A 17,271-nucleotide genomic window follows, 5' to 3' on the forward strand; every position below is an offset into this window, starting at 1 on the left:
CGTGTAGGGGACGCTATCATCGAAAATTTAAAATGGCGTCTATGAAAGAAAAAAACTCCCAGTGGGGTTTTAATAACCGATCGGGAAAAGTAAGTGATAGCAGCGCAAATTTGTAGGGGAGAGTGTTGTACCTTGGGACGTTTGTACCGTGGGACACTGTTAATTTCTAATAATCTATTTTTAGCAGCCATGTTTTTGTAATCTCTATTAGTAACCTTCACAACTAAATGATGCCATGGTAACAAGCAGCATCAAATGAGCAAAATTGGCGGTTTGGCGAGGAAAAGAGAATTTCATGACCCTCTAAAGTAAATATTTTCTCCATTTTTATTTCATTTTCTGTTTTTGTGTGTGTAAAACTAATCAACTGAATTTTATTTTGTTGTAAAAGAGAAGTACTTTAAATATTTTGGTTATGAGAAAATAACGATAGTGCATCTAGATTGACCACTATTTAGGTTTTCCTTAGACCACATAGTGATTGTACCTTGGGACAGCAAAACATATTGTACCATAGGAAACGTTCCATGGTACAACATATGCATGGTTCTTAATAATTAAGAAATGTTTAGAAACATGGAAAAATATTCTTTTCTTTTGTAGTCTTTTAAACAGATTTAATGTTAGATAATTATTCATGATTTAATTCATGACCATGAAAAAAATTTCTTTTTTTTTTTTTTTGGTGCAAAATTGGTTTAAATGTATGTCTGTTTCCTGAATCATGAAGACTTTTCCATGGTACAACAGGATGTGTCCCAATAATGTAGTACCTTGGGACAGCATGGAACTCTTATTTTAAATGGCTGGCAATATTTTATTTTCAAACTGTCTGAATTTAAAAATATACATATTTCATAGAAATAAGTCGGGGTATTTTAATGTGCCTTTTAGATTTTAAATTTGATTTAAATAATTGACGTTAAAAATTAAATTATGAAAAGTGTCCCAAAATACAACACTCTCCTCTACACCACATGACTTATGGTGCGAAGCAAAAAGTTTGAATTCCCGTTCTCCCGACGAGTTCCACTCAGTAGTCAATATAGGGGCTAGAAAACTATTTTCTTCGAGTAATAGGATGTTAGGTTCAAACCCCACTACTTGCATTTCGTTCCTTTTACTCAGTTAAACTAGTCACAGCGTTCTTGTTTTTTCTACCCTATAACTCTACACTGTAAAAAAAATCCGGAAACGTTTCTGAGTAAATCGTGCTGCTGCGGTTCATAAAATTTTCAAAAACGTTTCTGAGTATTTTGGAATTCTCTTTCTGTAATGTCCAAAAACGTGTCTGAGTATTTTGGAATTCTCTTTCTGTAATTTTCAGAAACGTTTCTGAGTATTTCGGAATCTTCTTTCCGTAATTTAAGAAACCGTTTCTGAGTTTTCTGTGCATCTGTAGTTCATGAAAGTTTCAAAAACGTTTCCGAATATTTCGGAATTCTCCAAACAATTTTCAAAAATGTTTCCGAGAATTTCGGAATCCTTTTTCTGTGATTTTTTCTAAAATATAATTCCTTACTATAGTATTGCATACCATATCAGTTTCAATTCTTTTAAATCTAAGAGCAATAAAACAAGCGATTTTAGAATCAACAGCATAACATATGCACAGTTATAAATTTTTGAAAATTTATGAAATAATATAGTAGTTTCATTCCTAATTACAAAATCGTCGGGGGATTGGAGGGGGGTACTTTCTGAAAAGTGGGGATTGTTTATTAAATAATCTTAAATTTCAGTTTTTCTCTCAATATTTTCAAGACAAAATTATCAACATATTGTATTTTTAATGCAGAACTTAAAAACATATCTTGTATCAAACTTAATAGCTTTTATTTTCGGATAAAATTTGACAGAACTTACCTACCCTTTGCGTTCCGGAATTCATTCACTTCAAGTCATTTTCTCTGACGAACAAAGTGTACCGAAAAGTACAAACAGAGAAATTGATGAATTTAATTGACACCAAGTCCCCCCGCTGGAACCATTCGAATTGATTCTTCTGTTCTTGCCCTCTTCCAGTTCATCATAAACATAAATACTTAATCAAAATAGGTTACTGATTTTATTTTTACAGTGTGCGCAAAATGCATTATATATTTTATTTATTAAAACATTGAATTCTATTACATGATTATTCCATTTCATATTTACGAGAATCCCCCCCCCCGCCCACACCATAAGAGTGATGGTGCACCCATAAAATGCTATAAAACGCCCACCCTTAAAAAAAGCAACCCCCTGAAAATGTCAATGACACAGTCTGCGTGGTGAACACCCCTCGTCCTCTCCCCATATGTAGATTGCATATTAATAACATAGTATTTAAAAAATGATCACTTTTAAAACAAGGACATGAAATAATATTACTTTTTATTTTGGCATGTAAATGCAGCTGTTCCATTTTTGCCACTGACTCATTCCTCCTGACTGTCCTACATTAAACTAGTATATCCACGAAGGAAATGTTATTTACGGAACTAATGCCAAGCAATTTTTTATTGTTAACCACATTTAACAAAATGAATAAGCAGATGAATTAATTGCATAACTATGTTGCTTAAGGTCATTTTCTAATGGTATAAATGTTTTTTAATGAATGAATAAATTAAAATAAAAAAAGATAAATAATACTGGCACACACATTTTTTGGCACACAATACTAGAAAACATTTGCATTACCATATTTTTAATAAATTAAACAACTGATTTTTTTTTTTTTTTTTTTTTTTTGAACCAATGTATGTATATCCAAACCATTTTCGAGTATTTCGGAATAACTTTTCTGTGATTGCTTTTCAAATATAAATCATATTTCTTTTGTGTAATTAATCAGTTTCCATTGGTTACAGCAAACAGTACACTGCGCACATAGGTATGTAGGATAACTTTAAATTAATTCGATAAACCCAAAAACAGTTACAATTGGAGCCTCATCAAATGCAAATCAACAAAAATACAAATGTATATAACAACATGTTTTAAAATATTCATTAATACTTACAAGTGAACATCAGCGGAATAAAATCTAAGTACCTCCATTACAACTGGATAAGTAACCCAAAGGCTTTCGTTTCATAAAGTATAAACACGGGTGTTGAAACTATTTACGCTTGAACACACAATATATGTCTAATCATGGTCGCACTGGAAATTGTAAAGAAGCGAATCATATTAACTAATTTAATAGCTTCGTACATCGTCAAAAAAATCAAGGGCAGTCCAAAATGCAAAGGCGTAAAATTATTTTCGTCACATTTTACTACTCTCTAGACATGAAATAACAAGCAATCCAATGCTAAACAGTTGCTGACTGCAGCAACCGTAGATAAGGAAAAAATAAGCTCTCGTTATTTTCGACTCACTGGCGCCCGTGTTGGAAGGATAAACGTTCGAAACGATACGAAGGAATACGGAAGGATAAGTTTCGAAGCATTGCGTCAGCACTTCCACTCCTACATTTTCTGAAATAACAAAAAGCTTTCTGAATAATGAGAAGTTCGTTATTGGATGAAAGATTTTTACTATTTCGGAAACGTTTCCGATATATCAAGAAACGTTTCCGAAATTTGTTACAGTGTACAGTAAAATAGTATTTTACGGTTAAAAGTACTGGTAGCACGTACGCCAGTACTTCTCACCGTAAACTTTCAGCAAAATTTCTCACAATGTATGTGTTACCGACCGTGCGCTAATGACGTGCGTGTCTTTTTCAGCACAGAGGGGACAACGAAGCGGCCTCGCACCACCATCACGGCCAAGCAGCTGGAGACGCTGAAGAGCGCCTACAACACGAGTCCGAAGCCTGCGCGGCACGTGCGCGAGCAGCTCAGCCAGGACACGGGCCTGGACATGCGCGTGGTGCAGGTCTGGTTCCAGAATCGGCGCGCCAAGGAAAAGCGCCTCAAGAAGGACGCGGGAAAGAGCCGCTGGGGGGAGTACTTCCGGACGAGCAGCAACGGACACATGAAGGGGGGCAGCGGGCCCCCCACGAGCCCCGACAGCAGCCTCGAGAGGGGGGGAGACGACTCTCTGGAGATAGACCTCCGATCGCACAAGGACTTCAGAGGTGAGCATGCCCGTTTTCCGGAATTTGACTGGCCAGGAAACCATACGATACTGTAATTAAATAAGTACCATAGTAAAACCTATTTTTGGTAGCATAAATTATTTGCCCTCGTGTCCCGTTACCGAAATATGAAATCTTAAAGTCCTCCGACATTTTAAGAAACATCCCCAAACTTAACAATTTTTGGTAATTTATTTAAGATATCTTTCACACACTTTACAGGTGGATGTCCTGCAATATGCAGACGGTGGAGCAGCGTGGTTGGCAATTTCTCACCAAGCCTTTAAATTTGTCATTTTTCTTAAAATTTTAGCTGACTTTAAGACCTTATGTCTCGGTAATGGGAGCAAAGGGGGCAAATAGTTTTCACGTCAAAAAAAGTCACAATATGCTCTGTCAAATACTGCCTATTTGAACTTTTTTCATTACGCTATTCTTGTGGTTTCCGTGGTGAGGATAACACATCGTGCATCCATACTCAACTGAAAAAACTACATGCAATTTTATATGAATATATATTTTACTGAATAATAGTCCTACTCATTCCCTTTAGACATATTTATCATGTCCGTGGAACGAGTTCTTTTAAACGTGCTCTAATATTCTTAACCAATCCCACGTCTTCTTGTGCTTGTATTCACAATCCCTATCAAACCTATGAGTTTGTCCTCTATAGTGAAATCCCGTCACAACAAACTTCAAGGGACTGCAAATTTTTGTCGTAACGGGAATTTCGTTGTGATGGTATTCAATGGAATTTTACTGTATCACTTTTTATCAAAGCTCATAAAAGTCATTAAAATATTCATACCCTACACACAAAAAAAAAAAAAAAAAATAATAATAATAATAATAATAATGGCCTCTTTTCTCCTCATTTTTAAGGGTACCCTTACGTTTTCTTAAATTGTGCAAATAAGAACAATTAGGTATTACAAAATAGCTTTCTAGGATACAGATATTAGTGCCGTCAGTGGCATATTTTTCTGGGAGGAGTACATATGCTTATAAGCAATCCTTAAATGTATGAAAAGAATAGGGAGATGGATTCAAGACTAAAGGTTGTTAGGAGTTTGAGACATTCTTCAGGCGGTCTACATTCCTGATTCAGAACTAAATCAATTTTCAGAAAAATTTTAACTGTCATATCCAGATCGACTTATCTAAAAAAGGTTAACGACAGTACGAAACACTCCAGAATGATTTTTCCTTGAGAGACCATCCTTATTTTTCAAACAAATTGTCCTTATTTTTCAAACAATTTGTCTTAGCTTACGATCATTAGTAACCATTCTACGTTAGCTTACATATCGATTTCTTTGAATATTCACCGTAAAACCAACAACCTTACAAAACCCTAACAAATCTGTCAACTTAGCAGACGTTATGACGTCACTCAAGTTAGTTGTGTAATAGTTGGTGTTTAAAAAGAAAAACGTATTCCCCACTCTCTTTCCCGATTGAGAATCAGTAACAAATTAACAAAACAGCTAACACTGATCCGCTTGATACATGTAGTGTATACAGGGTGTTCCGTTTCAACCTTCCTGACCTTTATTTTCGCAACCGTTAGTCTTAGATGTGTACTTCCAATTGCAAAAATGTTCAAAATCAGATGCAGAATTAAGATATTGAAAGCTTGAAGTGAAAATATAAAAAAGTCAAATTACAAAATTTAACTTTTTATACGGGCCCCAGGTCCCCTAACTTACATTTAGGGAAATATTCTCAATTGAAAAATAATTCGAACACAAAAAGTTTGACATTAGTACGACCAATATTCACCGAGACATGAAACGCATATTGTTTTGTGATTTGCACCACTTCTCACTCGTCGTCAATAACACCTTTTTGGGGGGAAATATAGCAGTTAACAAGTGTTTAAAATTATATGTGTGCATAGAGTGTGGTTCTTCAAACTGTTCAAGGTTTTGTAGTGTGGTTATGCGTATCACAGCATAGCATTTGCACTTATTTTTGAATAGCAATTAAATATATAAATATCTTGTTTTTCTTACTTTGACGACCTGTCATTCATCTGAAAGAGCGATAAGTTCCAATCTCATCTTCTGTGTGGTCCCTTGAAACTTTGAACTAGAATTGAGATTTGGTCACAAAAATGTCAAGTTTTTTTTTTGTGTCAGTAATAGTTTTCAATGATGGTTATTTCTCTAAATATTAGTTAAGGGACCTAGGGCCCGTACAAAAAGTTAAATTTTGTATTTTTTGACTCATTTTTATTTTTTCTTCAAACTTTCAATATCTTAACTCTGCATCTGATTTTGAATATTTATTTTGAAGTATACATCTAGAACTAACGATTGCGAAAATAAAGGACTTGCAGGTTAAAACGCAAGACCCTGTGTACAGAGTGTATTTTCAGGGAATGTTACACTCTACCACAAATTTTCAATCCTAATGAGAGAACTTACCTCACGTATTTAAAGTGTGCAATCAAAGAAGAGATATTCCTTACACTTTAATGAGAGAGATTTCAGCTCTTTGCTCAGGTTATAAAGGTTGCATACAAGTATCTGGGTATACTATCTTTGAGTACTACGAAACACGGATAGAGGGGTAGCAGCCTTTGGTCAGAAAAGTCTCTCTAAGGATGGAGAAGAGGGTGGGCCGAAAAATGTATATTTTCGAGTAGCAACTTCGAATAGCAAAACAAGGTTGTGTATTGACATCCTAAACACGGGAAAAATAATTTAAAAAATTAATATTTATGTCTTCAGATCGCGCATTGGCAGCAAAAGAGGGTTTGAAAAAGAGGTATAAAATGGTAAAATTTCAAATATTTTTTAAAAAACCAAATGTTCAAAAAAAAAATTTCTAATCCCGTTTAAATGCTTCCTTTTAATAGTCGGTTAATATATCTTTAAGAATATTTATATTCCTTTAGTTTTTAGTTCACGCATAAGCCGCAAAGTTACGTGAAATCAACCAAAAATCGGATTTTTTAGCTTATTTTGTATATTGCAGTATTTCTTCTTTTACACTACTCAGATTTGGCACTGATGTTTGGTAAACATAAAGGTTTTTATAATCTATCTCTTCCATCTGATACCTCAAATAAATTTCTGCTGATTCACTGTACAGTTCCACAATCCCTTTCACGGCCCGTGTGTGATATGGGAATTTTAAGAATAAGCAAATGTTTAGTTTCTAGAAAGGACAAAATATCCTTGTTTTTCACGTCATCACTGAAGTGGAGGAAGTAAACACCTTCACCTGTCAACTAACTGCTGTAGTTCGAAGCTTCAAATCTTAATATTGATGGAAGAAATTCTCTTATAGCCATACTGTAATCCAAGTCCTTTATATTTCGCCTTTAGTGCATTGCCATTACCAATAACAATTTCTCAAAAATAACAAAGTAAGTATTTCTTTGAATCACCGGATCCACGATGTTTGGAAGATTATCACACATCTGACTTGTAGATTTTGTAACTTTAAATAAGTGTACAACAGGTCCATGTTTCACGGAAGTTTGTCCATTTCTTTAAAATTTTAATTATATCAAATTATAGAAGCATAACTTTTAATACTATTCCACTATATAGTAGTTTAGTTTAAATATTATTCAACACCAGCACTCCGTAAGTACACGTTAACAAAATCTAATGACTAAAACGTCTTAGTTTTGTGGGAGCGAGATCAAAGTTGTCACTGTTCCTTTCTGTATTACATTAACAATATATACTTTTGATCGCTTTTTAAGCCAGTTTCCAAAACTTCGATTTCTTCCGATCGAGTTCTTTCTAAGTTAATAATATTTAATTTTACAAAAACAGTTGATGCTTTACCCATAAATAAGTATATATTCTTTTTTTTTGCATTCCGGCTGTGGAATGGGTAATTAAGCTAGTTAGTAGGTCGGTAATTAATTGGTTGGTTGTTTTGGGATGCGACAAGATATGAATTAATGTGAAAACCTTTATGCTCGCGATCCTCAATGCGAAAACTGAGTCCAATTTCATGCAACATTCAATATAAGACAAAAACGTCGATTTTTGGTTGATTTCACGTAACTGTGCGGCTTATGAACGAACTAAAAACTGTAAAGGAATGAAAATAATTTCAAAGATATATTAAAAGACAGTTAAAAGGAAGCATTTAAAAGGGATTAGAACAAAAATTTTGAACATTTGCATTTTTACAAAAATATTTGAAAAATGATCATTTTTTTACTTTTTTTTCAAACTTTGCTTCCAATGCTCGATCTAAAAACATAAATATTATTTTTTTAAATTACTTTTCCCATGTTTAGGATGGCAATACACAACTTCTTTTTGCTATTAGAAGTTGCTTATCGGAAATTTTCTTTTTTCGGCCCACCCTAATGGAGAGGTCCTTGGTTTGAATTCCAGCTTGGGTATGGATGTACTTTCTCCTCCTTATCTTTTATATGTGCGAATGTGTTACTGTGCTGTGAATGGCTGCCTACCCTCTAAACGGGTCCTTATTTAACCAAATTTAAACGTTTTATTTCTCTTAAAATACTTTAAAAATAAAAAAATACAAATAAGTAATTAAAGAACATCTCACTGACTAAACTAAAATCAAAGGACTTACTACTAATTAAAACAGTAACTATTTAGACATCTTCTTCGTCACTGTTAGATTTTACTAACAAAAATAAAGTATTTCTTTTCGCATAATTATCATGGTACTGCGTTTCGACATCTAAAACATTGAACTCTGTCTTTTTTTCGATTGGTTGTGTGCTTTCAAACAATAGATGCAAGCACAATTTTCTACTTCGTAAACTGAATCGTTCCCCAATTCCTTTTTATAGAGTTAACTTTTTCCCTGTCGCAGGTTTTGGTTTCATACTTTTTTCTTTGATGTCTTCTATTTCTGCTTCAATAGAAACTTTTAAATTTGAAAGCAATTTCTCTTTTTTGTTTTGTCCTGCCCATTATGTTTTTTTTCTTTGTAACTTCTAACTGATGTTGTTTGCCTGAGGGCTTCTTTAATCGGAGTATGAGTTAGGATTGTGAGCGTCCTCTTTTTTTTCTCCTTTCCTGCAAATAGTCTCAGTTGTGGTAGTCCGTATGTGGCGATGTGGAAGGCCTATTGAGAGAAATACTTGGATTATTGATAAACCTTTTCATTATTTTGACATCTAACGTGGTTCTGTTAGTATTTGGAACGCAATGTTTTACCATCTTTAAAATAAAGAAAATGTATACATGCTGAATAGTATATAAAGTTAAAACAGGCATGAAGACAACACTATGTTATGAGCTGTAAGATACGAATCTGTTACTTAATTAAAACGGAATGGCAATTTTCAAAACTAAATAACATGAAAATACTACAGATTTGAAACTTTGCAGAGCAAAAAAGCGTCCGGACCCCGTATAGAAGAAAGACAGAATATAGGTTGACATAGTAAGATCATGCGCAAATGTGCCCCGATGAAAATGTGTAAACGTGTCCCGTCGGCAAGTTTGGATTAATTTTTAACGTGCAACAAAATTTAATAACTTTTCTGTTCATACAAATACAATTCTCAAAAAAGGATAAAATTCTGCCAATTTTTATTGAGCAATCACGATTGCTTATTGTTCTCATTTGACTGTTTTGAATTCCTATCATTTTATTTTCCCACCACCTCCTATGCCAGCACCACCGTCGCGTCGACCGGGCTTACGATGCTGCTCCTCTTGCGAAAACCGTCTCCAGGTTGCGTCCATATCCTACACACAAACGCATACACACACACGCCTACACACATATACACACTCATGCGTACGCACAAACACACACTCCTACACACACATACACATACTCATGCCTGCACACAGACACAAACACATATGCCTACATACACACACACACGAACGCCTACACACACACGCGCGTACAAACACAGCACTGCATACACAACACGCACACACACACATGCATACATACACACACCCACACCCATGCGCCTACACAAACACACTCGCATTCATACACACACACGCTCGTTGATTGCGAAAAACATAATTTGAATTCAAGATGCCAAAAATTCAAATTAATATTTTTTATTTTTCGTTTTTAACTGTGTATTATTTACTCACAATAAGCAGCAAAACGTTCAGCACAAAATCTACTCAACTTACTAAACAACAGATTATCCTTTCTGCATGCTAGACCGAAACTCGACTGATGCTCAAAACCTTGTGAGAATATTAGCTAGGGTGCAGCATCAATCTGGCATGACTGTTGGCTCTCCAGTTATTACTCGTTTTGGGAAAAGGGAACTGCGTAAACGCGCCCCGGTCTACCCTACTGTGAAAGCCGGACTTCATGCCAAAGTACGGTACAGATGGAAAAGTGAAGCAGCGAAACTGAAATTGTCAGCCTAGCTGAGACAAGACAACACCAACGGATATAAGGAAATTTATAATGCAGTAAAATTAGTAAATCTTGAGCTATGCAAGCTTTTGTGGATGAGAGAGAAGTTTGAGCTTTACTATATTAAGCAAATAGTAAAATTAAAATAGGTTTTTTTCATTTTAAGAGAATCTTCCGAGATCGTCAACAGTTGTTTGAAACTAAACAGCATACTGTGGAGGAGGATGAGAGAAAGAAGAAAAAAATGGGGTGGAGGGGGGGGGGAGTACTGAGAGCGGAACGAGACGTGCTCTATTGTCGTCACTCGGGCTTCCCCCGTTCTTCGAAAGTTTTCCTTTTATGCTTTCCTTTTCCTGCCTCTCTTCCTATATTATTATTCTTGGTTTTGAAGGGTTTCGCAGGTTTACGGAAGAGAGGGAATGCCCCTTGTATGTATATGAATAAGGTTTCTCTTTCAGTCTGAGTCTGAAGCAAAAAAGAGTAGAAAAAAACTTCACTGCAGCAGCCAAAAATGAGGCCAGACTTCAAAAACTGCGAAGATTTTTCGGGTCATTGACAGGGGTTTCGTAGACAATTATTTTTTTAATCAATGCAAAGACCGTTTTGACTAAACCGTTTGAAATTCCTATAAAAGTAATAAATTCCAACGATCGTTTTCATGATCAATGCTCTACATTACGTTAAGTTTCAAGTAAGCGAAATATCATTATAATTTAAGAGATTTATCATTTAATATTTGTTTTTAATATAGGGCTTCGGAATCGAACTGAGTTTGGGGTAAAGGAGTCAGAGTCAAGTCGGGAGTAGAAGGTTTAAAATTTCAAGAGTAGGAGACTGCCATTTTCCTTTAAAGTCCACAACTCAGTCAGTTCTTGCGGAGTCATATTGATTTTGGGAGTCGAAGGCTTTAAAATTCTTGGAGTCAGAGTCTGTCATTATTCCTCCGACTCTGCAGCCCTAGTCCAATGTGATAATTGTTCAGATAATACGTCCTTGGATCTGTGGTAGAAGCTTCACTTTATATGCCAGAGATTGTGGATTTGATTTTCAGTGGTGCCCTGGATGTTATTCCCTCAAATCTTTCTTTTGTTGACTTATTTGTAAATAAATAAAGATCTTCCAAATCTTTCATAGCGTTTATTAACTGTGAACACGTCAACAACAACGATGATAGTTCAGATTTATAATTGAGGGTTCGATGTGACGGATCAAGATCTGGTTATTTTCTGCATCGAATGCATTGAAACTCTTTCAATTCAACTTCTCTCAATTTTATCTGGAAGTTAAAGATGCAGGTTGTTTAACGTTGTCACTCAGATAGACGACGCCATATCTCTTATTCAGTTCCATTAAGTTCACTCCACTAACTTACCGACTTCATTTAACACGGTCTGTTTAAAGAGTTTTACATCTTAATAATTGATATATTTAAATTTTTGAGAGGACATGACAGCTGATCTTGTGGTGAAATGGGCTGTCCACAAATAATGCCACACGTTGAGGGGGGGGAGGAGAGTTCGTGAAATTGAGAAAGTTTGTGACAAAGGGAAGGGAGAGGGTAACAGGAAGTGGCTGGCTACTTGACACTTCGTGACGAAGGAAGGGGGGGGGGGTAGTGGATCGAAAATGTTGAAAAAAAAAGCGGAATGTCATTTACAAAGGGCCCCTAAAGATATTTTTGGCCTCGGCCCGCCCAAAGTCCGTCAGGTTGATGTGCATTAAATCTGTCCTGCTGCTAGAAAAGTTTTCCTGGCACATGGTTCTTCTGGTTGCTAACAACCAGTGACCCCTTTGAGGATCTTGGGTCAAAATTGTGGTGGCATTAAAAACAGAAGTGAAATCACTGGAAGCAGAAACACCGCCTGTTTTTATGATCATGTTATTTGTGGTTACAACAACATCAAACTATCCTTATTGTTCTTACTTTCCAAATTTTAAAAGTAGGCCCTGGAGTTTTCCCCACGAACATAGGCGGGAAATTGGATTGAAAATTACATCTTATCTAAATATACCTCACACGCTCAAGTGTACTACTCGCATTGTGAGACAGCGTGCTCGAGTAGGACGATTTTTCACAAAAACGAAACTTGCACAAGAGAAAATTGTCATACACAAGTTCAAGTTTGCTTGTGCAAGTACGATTGAACGAGTATGCCAGGACGTGTGTTAGCAAACCCTTGAGAAACATAACTTTGAATAAAATAAACAGGAGGAATGATATTCTTTTTTGTTAGCCTTTTCTCTGTCATTGGTGGGTGAATAAGCTTTTTAATTGCTGACAAGAAACAAAAGTGAGTATCTAATACTAATTATAAAGTGAAATGTTGATGAAACTATCAAATTATTTTCTTGTATGAACTTGTGCAAGCATACTATAAGTTTTTAAGGCTTTCCGTGGTTCACATCAGCAGTTTTAAAGCTTCCCTCCCTCCCATCGAAGACGTTTAAATGGTGTTTCATTCAGCTTGTTATATCACGATACGTTCCAATGCATTCCTCATTGACATCGTTTCCTTTTTTTCCTTTGTGTTTAGATGACGAGCCATACGGTACCCCCATGGGCGGCAACTCTCAAATGGGCGAGACGGACTCTTCCCTACGGCCATCGCCGCCGCCCCCCAACGGTCTGGGGGTCTACAGCTTGGGCCAGGGCCACGCCTACCCGGGGCCCGGAACGCCGCCCTACCTGGCCGGCAGCCACAGTCCCTATCCGCCGCCCTACTACGCAGCGGACGCCTACGGACACCCGCACAACGGCGGGGCCCCCCGCCTCATGGGGCCCCAGGACCTGAGCCAGGGTCGGGGCGCCCCCATCTTCCCAGAGTTCCCCCCGAGCCCGGCGTCCTGGCTCGATGAGGTGGAGGGGGGAGGGGCGGTGGCCCCGCCCTCCTCCGCACAGTATTGAAGACCACGGGTCCGAGGGACTACGGAAACTCAAGCTGGTGGCTCGAGGACAGCGGAAGCCTTCAGACCTCGACCCCAAGTCGAGGGTCAATGCGGGCGAATGTCGTAGCGCCGTCACCGGAACGACGGATGATGTCACTTCTCAAGACGAGAGCAGTTGTAAGGGGATCATTAGAACGCATTCAGCTTTGGAGGAGTCAATGGGGTTAAATCAGAGCACATCCTTCACTACGAGCTAGGCTATAAGCAAAGCGTGAGACTGCCCGTTGGAAATGTTTCAGACTCATTCGTTGAGGCATATTAATTTTTACCTCAAGTTCAGAATCGCCGTTTTCTGGAGATCTCATCAATTAAGAAATATTTTGTTAAAACATTTAATTTTTTGAAAGCAGTCAATTTTATTTCATTCACGTAACTCGATATAATCAACAGATTTATTACTTCCTTGACATAATTGAAAAAAAAAAAAAGACGCTAAAGCTTTGGGAAATACTAAATTATACAATGAATTTAAGTCAGAAAGTTCATGCTTTAAAGCAGATCTTCGCTTTATTTTAGCTTCTTGCTTTATCTTGAGTAAAGCAATTTGAGTCTAATTTTCAAAAAAAAAAAAAAATCCTCATTTCACACTCTAAATATATCTAAGAAAAGTTTTACGAAAAGGAGTTCAAAATATAAGTTGTTTACTGGTTAGAAATCTGTTTAACCAGCTCACAAATTATTAAGTAAATAAATAAATTTAAATACTGCATTTGCCCTATTACCACATATGCTGCATCTATTTTATTATTGCACTCATGTATACTTTAAAAAAGATGTATACCTAGAAGAAATTTAATTATTCTTTTGAACTTGAAAAGAATTAACGAAAAGTATGATTAATTTGAAAGTGCAATTATTTTTACGATGTAAATTGAAATAACATTCTGAAAAAATATCAACGAACTGGAACATTTCACGAAATCAGACCATTGTAGAAGGAAATTTCGTCTACAAAATGCAGAGCTAAATGCTGTTCGCCCATTACCAAGTAAGAAATGATGTCTCGATGAAGGCTGACAGCAGTTTTAAATAATATAATTATTCATACTAAGTTTTCTTATAAAAATAAAATGTTGAATGTGTCAAAACCTTTTAATTTTGATATGACAAATTAGTTTTGAGCAAAAACATGAAAATTAAACTACATCGTACGTCTTTTTAAATAATAGTTGCAAAACAAAGTGAAATTATTTAGTTGCCGTTGTTGAAAATGAAAGAAATAATAACCTCTGTTGCCGACATAAATATTGACTTCTAATGAGAATGTATACTTCCAATTTATATGCATAAAACACAAAAGAAAACGTTATATTTAGTTTTACATTTATAATACGTTTGTAGCAAAGCTTTCTTTTTGGCAGATTCTGTTTTAATTACTCACCTCTTTTGCAAGCTAAAATACTTAATACAATAAAATAAAACTCCCAAGTTAATAGATTTTCTGACTCAAAATAATCTATTTATATAATTAATTTTAAAATGCCAATGTGTGCATGTTGGAAATGTTTTTACACTTTATCTACCTCTAACTGTGATATGGCAATGATTCTCGTCAGGAGTAAAAATAAACTATTTTATTTTATGAACGGCAAGTAATCCGATTAAGAAGTTTCATAAACCATACAAAGACAGTCTCTAGAAATGTAGCTAAATACAAAAGACCGAGGTGAGTCAAAAAAAAAAAATAATAATAATTCTGTATGATTTAATTTTCAAATATTATGTGAAATATTATGCATACTTTATAATTTTCGGATAAATATTCTTTATAGAAGCAGTTCTAACCTATCAAGTTGTTTAGTAATCTTTTTTTTTTATTTGGAAGCACAAGCGCATATAGAAGAAAGTATGTTAGAGAAATTTATTATTTAAAAATTAAGCAATGTATGCGTATTTTTTTCGCTTTAAACTACCTTATAGCAGCGAATAAATAATCAAACTGCAACAATAATTGCAAGATATAACTAAATTGTTGTATATTCTGACAAAAAGTTCAATATCAACAACTTTAAGGCTTACGTTTAAACCTACGTGGTCGATAATTATGTTGAAGTCGAATAATAGTTGAACTTATTTTTAGAAACAGCAGTGTTGCTAAAATCAAGTTGCTCCCATTCAGAAGAAAATTTCTATTTGGTTAATAAAAATGCAACTAGTCAAAGTACGCTAAAAGGTTTAGTACTCAATTACAAAATCAACTTTATCCTATGGTCTAAAGCAGTGATTCTCAACCGGTGGTCCGGCGAACCGGTACCGGTCTGCAGAAAAATTTGACCGGTCCTCAGAGATTTTTCCTCGTTTTCGTTAAAAAAAATTTTCTTCTTGAAAAAGAAAAGAAAAAGACATTCAGCTCACATTATCTAGCATCCAGACCCTGGAAAACTCCATAATAATAAATCAAATATATCTTTTATGTGAATTTTGTGATTAATTATCGCGTGTCCGGAATAACGGTTCACAAATGGAAGTTTTTTTTTTTTTTTGATGCATGCAAAAAAATAAATAAATAAATAAATAATAAATAAATAAAAGGAAAATAACAGGAAAAAAACTATCAAAGGTCCTCGATTTTTATGTATTTATTATTATTATTATTATTATTTTTTTTGAAAAGTTCTTGCTTCTCCGCGGGTCAAAAAAGGTTGAGAAACGCTGCTGCTCATGGTAGCCCATGGTAGCGGCGGCACGTCCATCATCTTGGGGCTAAACGCCGCTTTTTTCCTATGTCTGTTGTGATGAAGTAGCGTGTTTTGCATTTTAATTATGGTGTTTTCTGATTGTAGATTAATATGGAAATCATAAGAAACCACAATCAAGTAGCAAAACACGTTAATTCATCATAGCAGATTAGGATGGAAGCGACATTCAGCTCCAAGATGGCGGACCTGTCGCTACTTAAGATTGAGGGCTTTAGTATGATCCATCCAGGATGTTTTTAGCTAACGTTCCCCTTGACATCAGTCAGACTTCTTCAAAGATGGGTTGAGAAGCAAAAAAACATGTTTGACGAAACACGACATAGAAGTATCACGGTTTGACCACGATCAAAAGATGAAATGAAATTTGGTAATTTATTAACTCAGTTACTGATAACTTGGTTCTTATATTAATAAGTTCATTAAATAAGAAATACGTTAATAATAAATTAGTTCATTCATAAATAATAAAAAAGTTCATAAATAAGTAATAAGTTCATCCATTAAGTTGTTTATTAAATGCACAAACTCGCTGTTGGCCTTTGTAGAAATGATACCTCACGCAACTGCTGCTTCGAGAAATCGGAAACCTTCATTTTCGAAACCAATGTGATTACGTTCACGATTACTCATGTAATTTTGAACAAACGCCTATCACGAAAGGTTTTATTGTACAAAAATACAAAAAGAAACCAGTACTTCAATGATCTGAACGGGCATTGTGTACCTATTCTGACTAATGTACAGCATCAGAGAGGAGAGCTTCTATCTTCCTGTTTGTGGCCAGTGACTGCATATTTTATCTAAAGACGGTGTGCATACTTTGGTTCTTGTTCTGTCTGTGTCAGTTCCTTGCACCGCCTTGATAAGATGAAATGGAACACGAAGGCATCAAATCATAGCGCACACGATAACAGGATCATTTCAAAAAGTAGTGCTTTTTTTCAAAACCCTAGTTGCCTATTTGGTTCCGTTGGCAGTATCTCTTGACAAACTTTCAATGTAGTCTTTTTTCACTCTGATGGAGTTTAAACGGTTTGGATACATTTCAACTTTATTTACACTGCTAAAACTGCAGGTTGCACATGACACTTTATTGGGAAAACTTGTAGCACCCGAATCATCCCTTTTAGGGTGCCATTTTGCCACTAATGTCACACTTAAGGGTACCGGAGGGAGTCAAAAGCACCCTACGAGGTTCCA

At 35.6% G+C, this 17,271-nt stretch overlaps 1 protein-coding gene across 1 annotated transcript in view; it reads left to right on the forward strand.

Moving 5' to 3' along the window:
- Positions 1–13,331, forward strand: part of LOC129234652 (LIM/homeobox protein Lhx3-like) — a 142,063-nt gene extending 128,732 nt beyond the window's left edge. The window contains exons 4-5 of the mRNA XM_054868692.1: positions 3,725–4,072; positions 12,961–13,331. Of these exons, the coding sequence (XP_054724667.1) occupies positions 3,725–4,072; positions 12,961–13,331 (719 nt within the window). The remainder of the gene's footprint in view (positions 1–3,724; positions 4,073–12,960) is intronic.
- Positions 13,332–17,271: the final 3,940 nt, after the last annotated feature.

Source organism: Uloborus diversus, chromosome 1, assembly GCF_026930045.1.
Source record: "Uloborus diversus isolate 005 chromosome 1, Udiv.v.3.1, whole genome shotgun sequence".
In the NCBI taxonomy this organism is placed as follows: Eukaryota; Metazoa; Arthropoda; class Arachnida; order Araneae; family Uloboridae; genus Uloborus; species Uloborus diversus.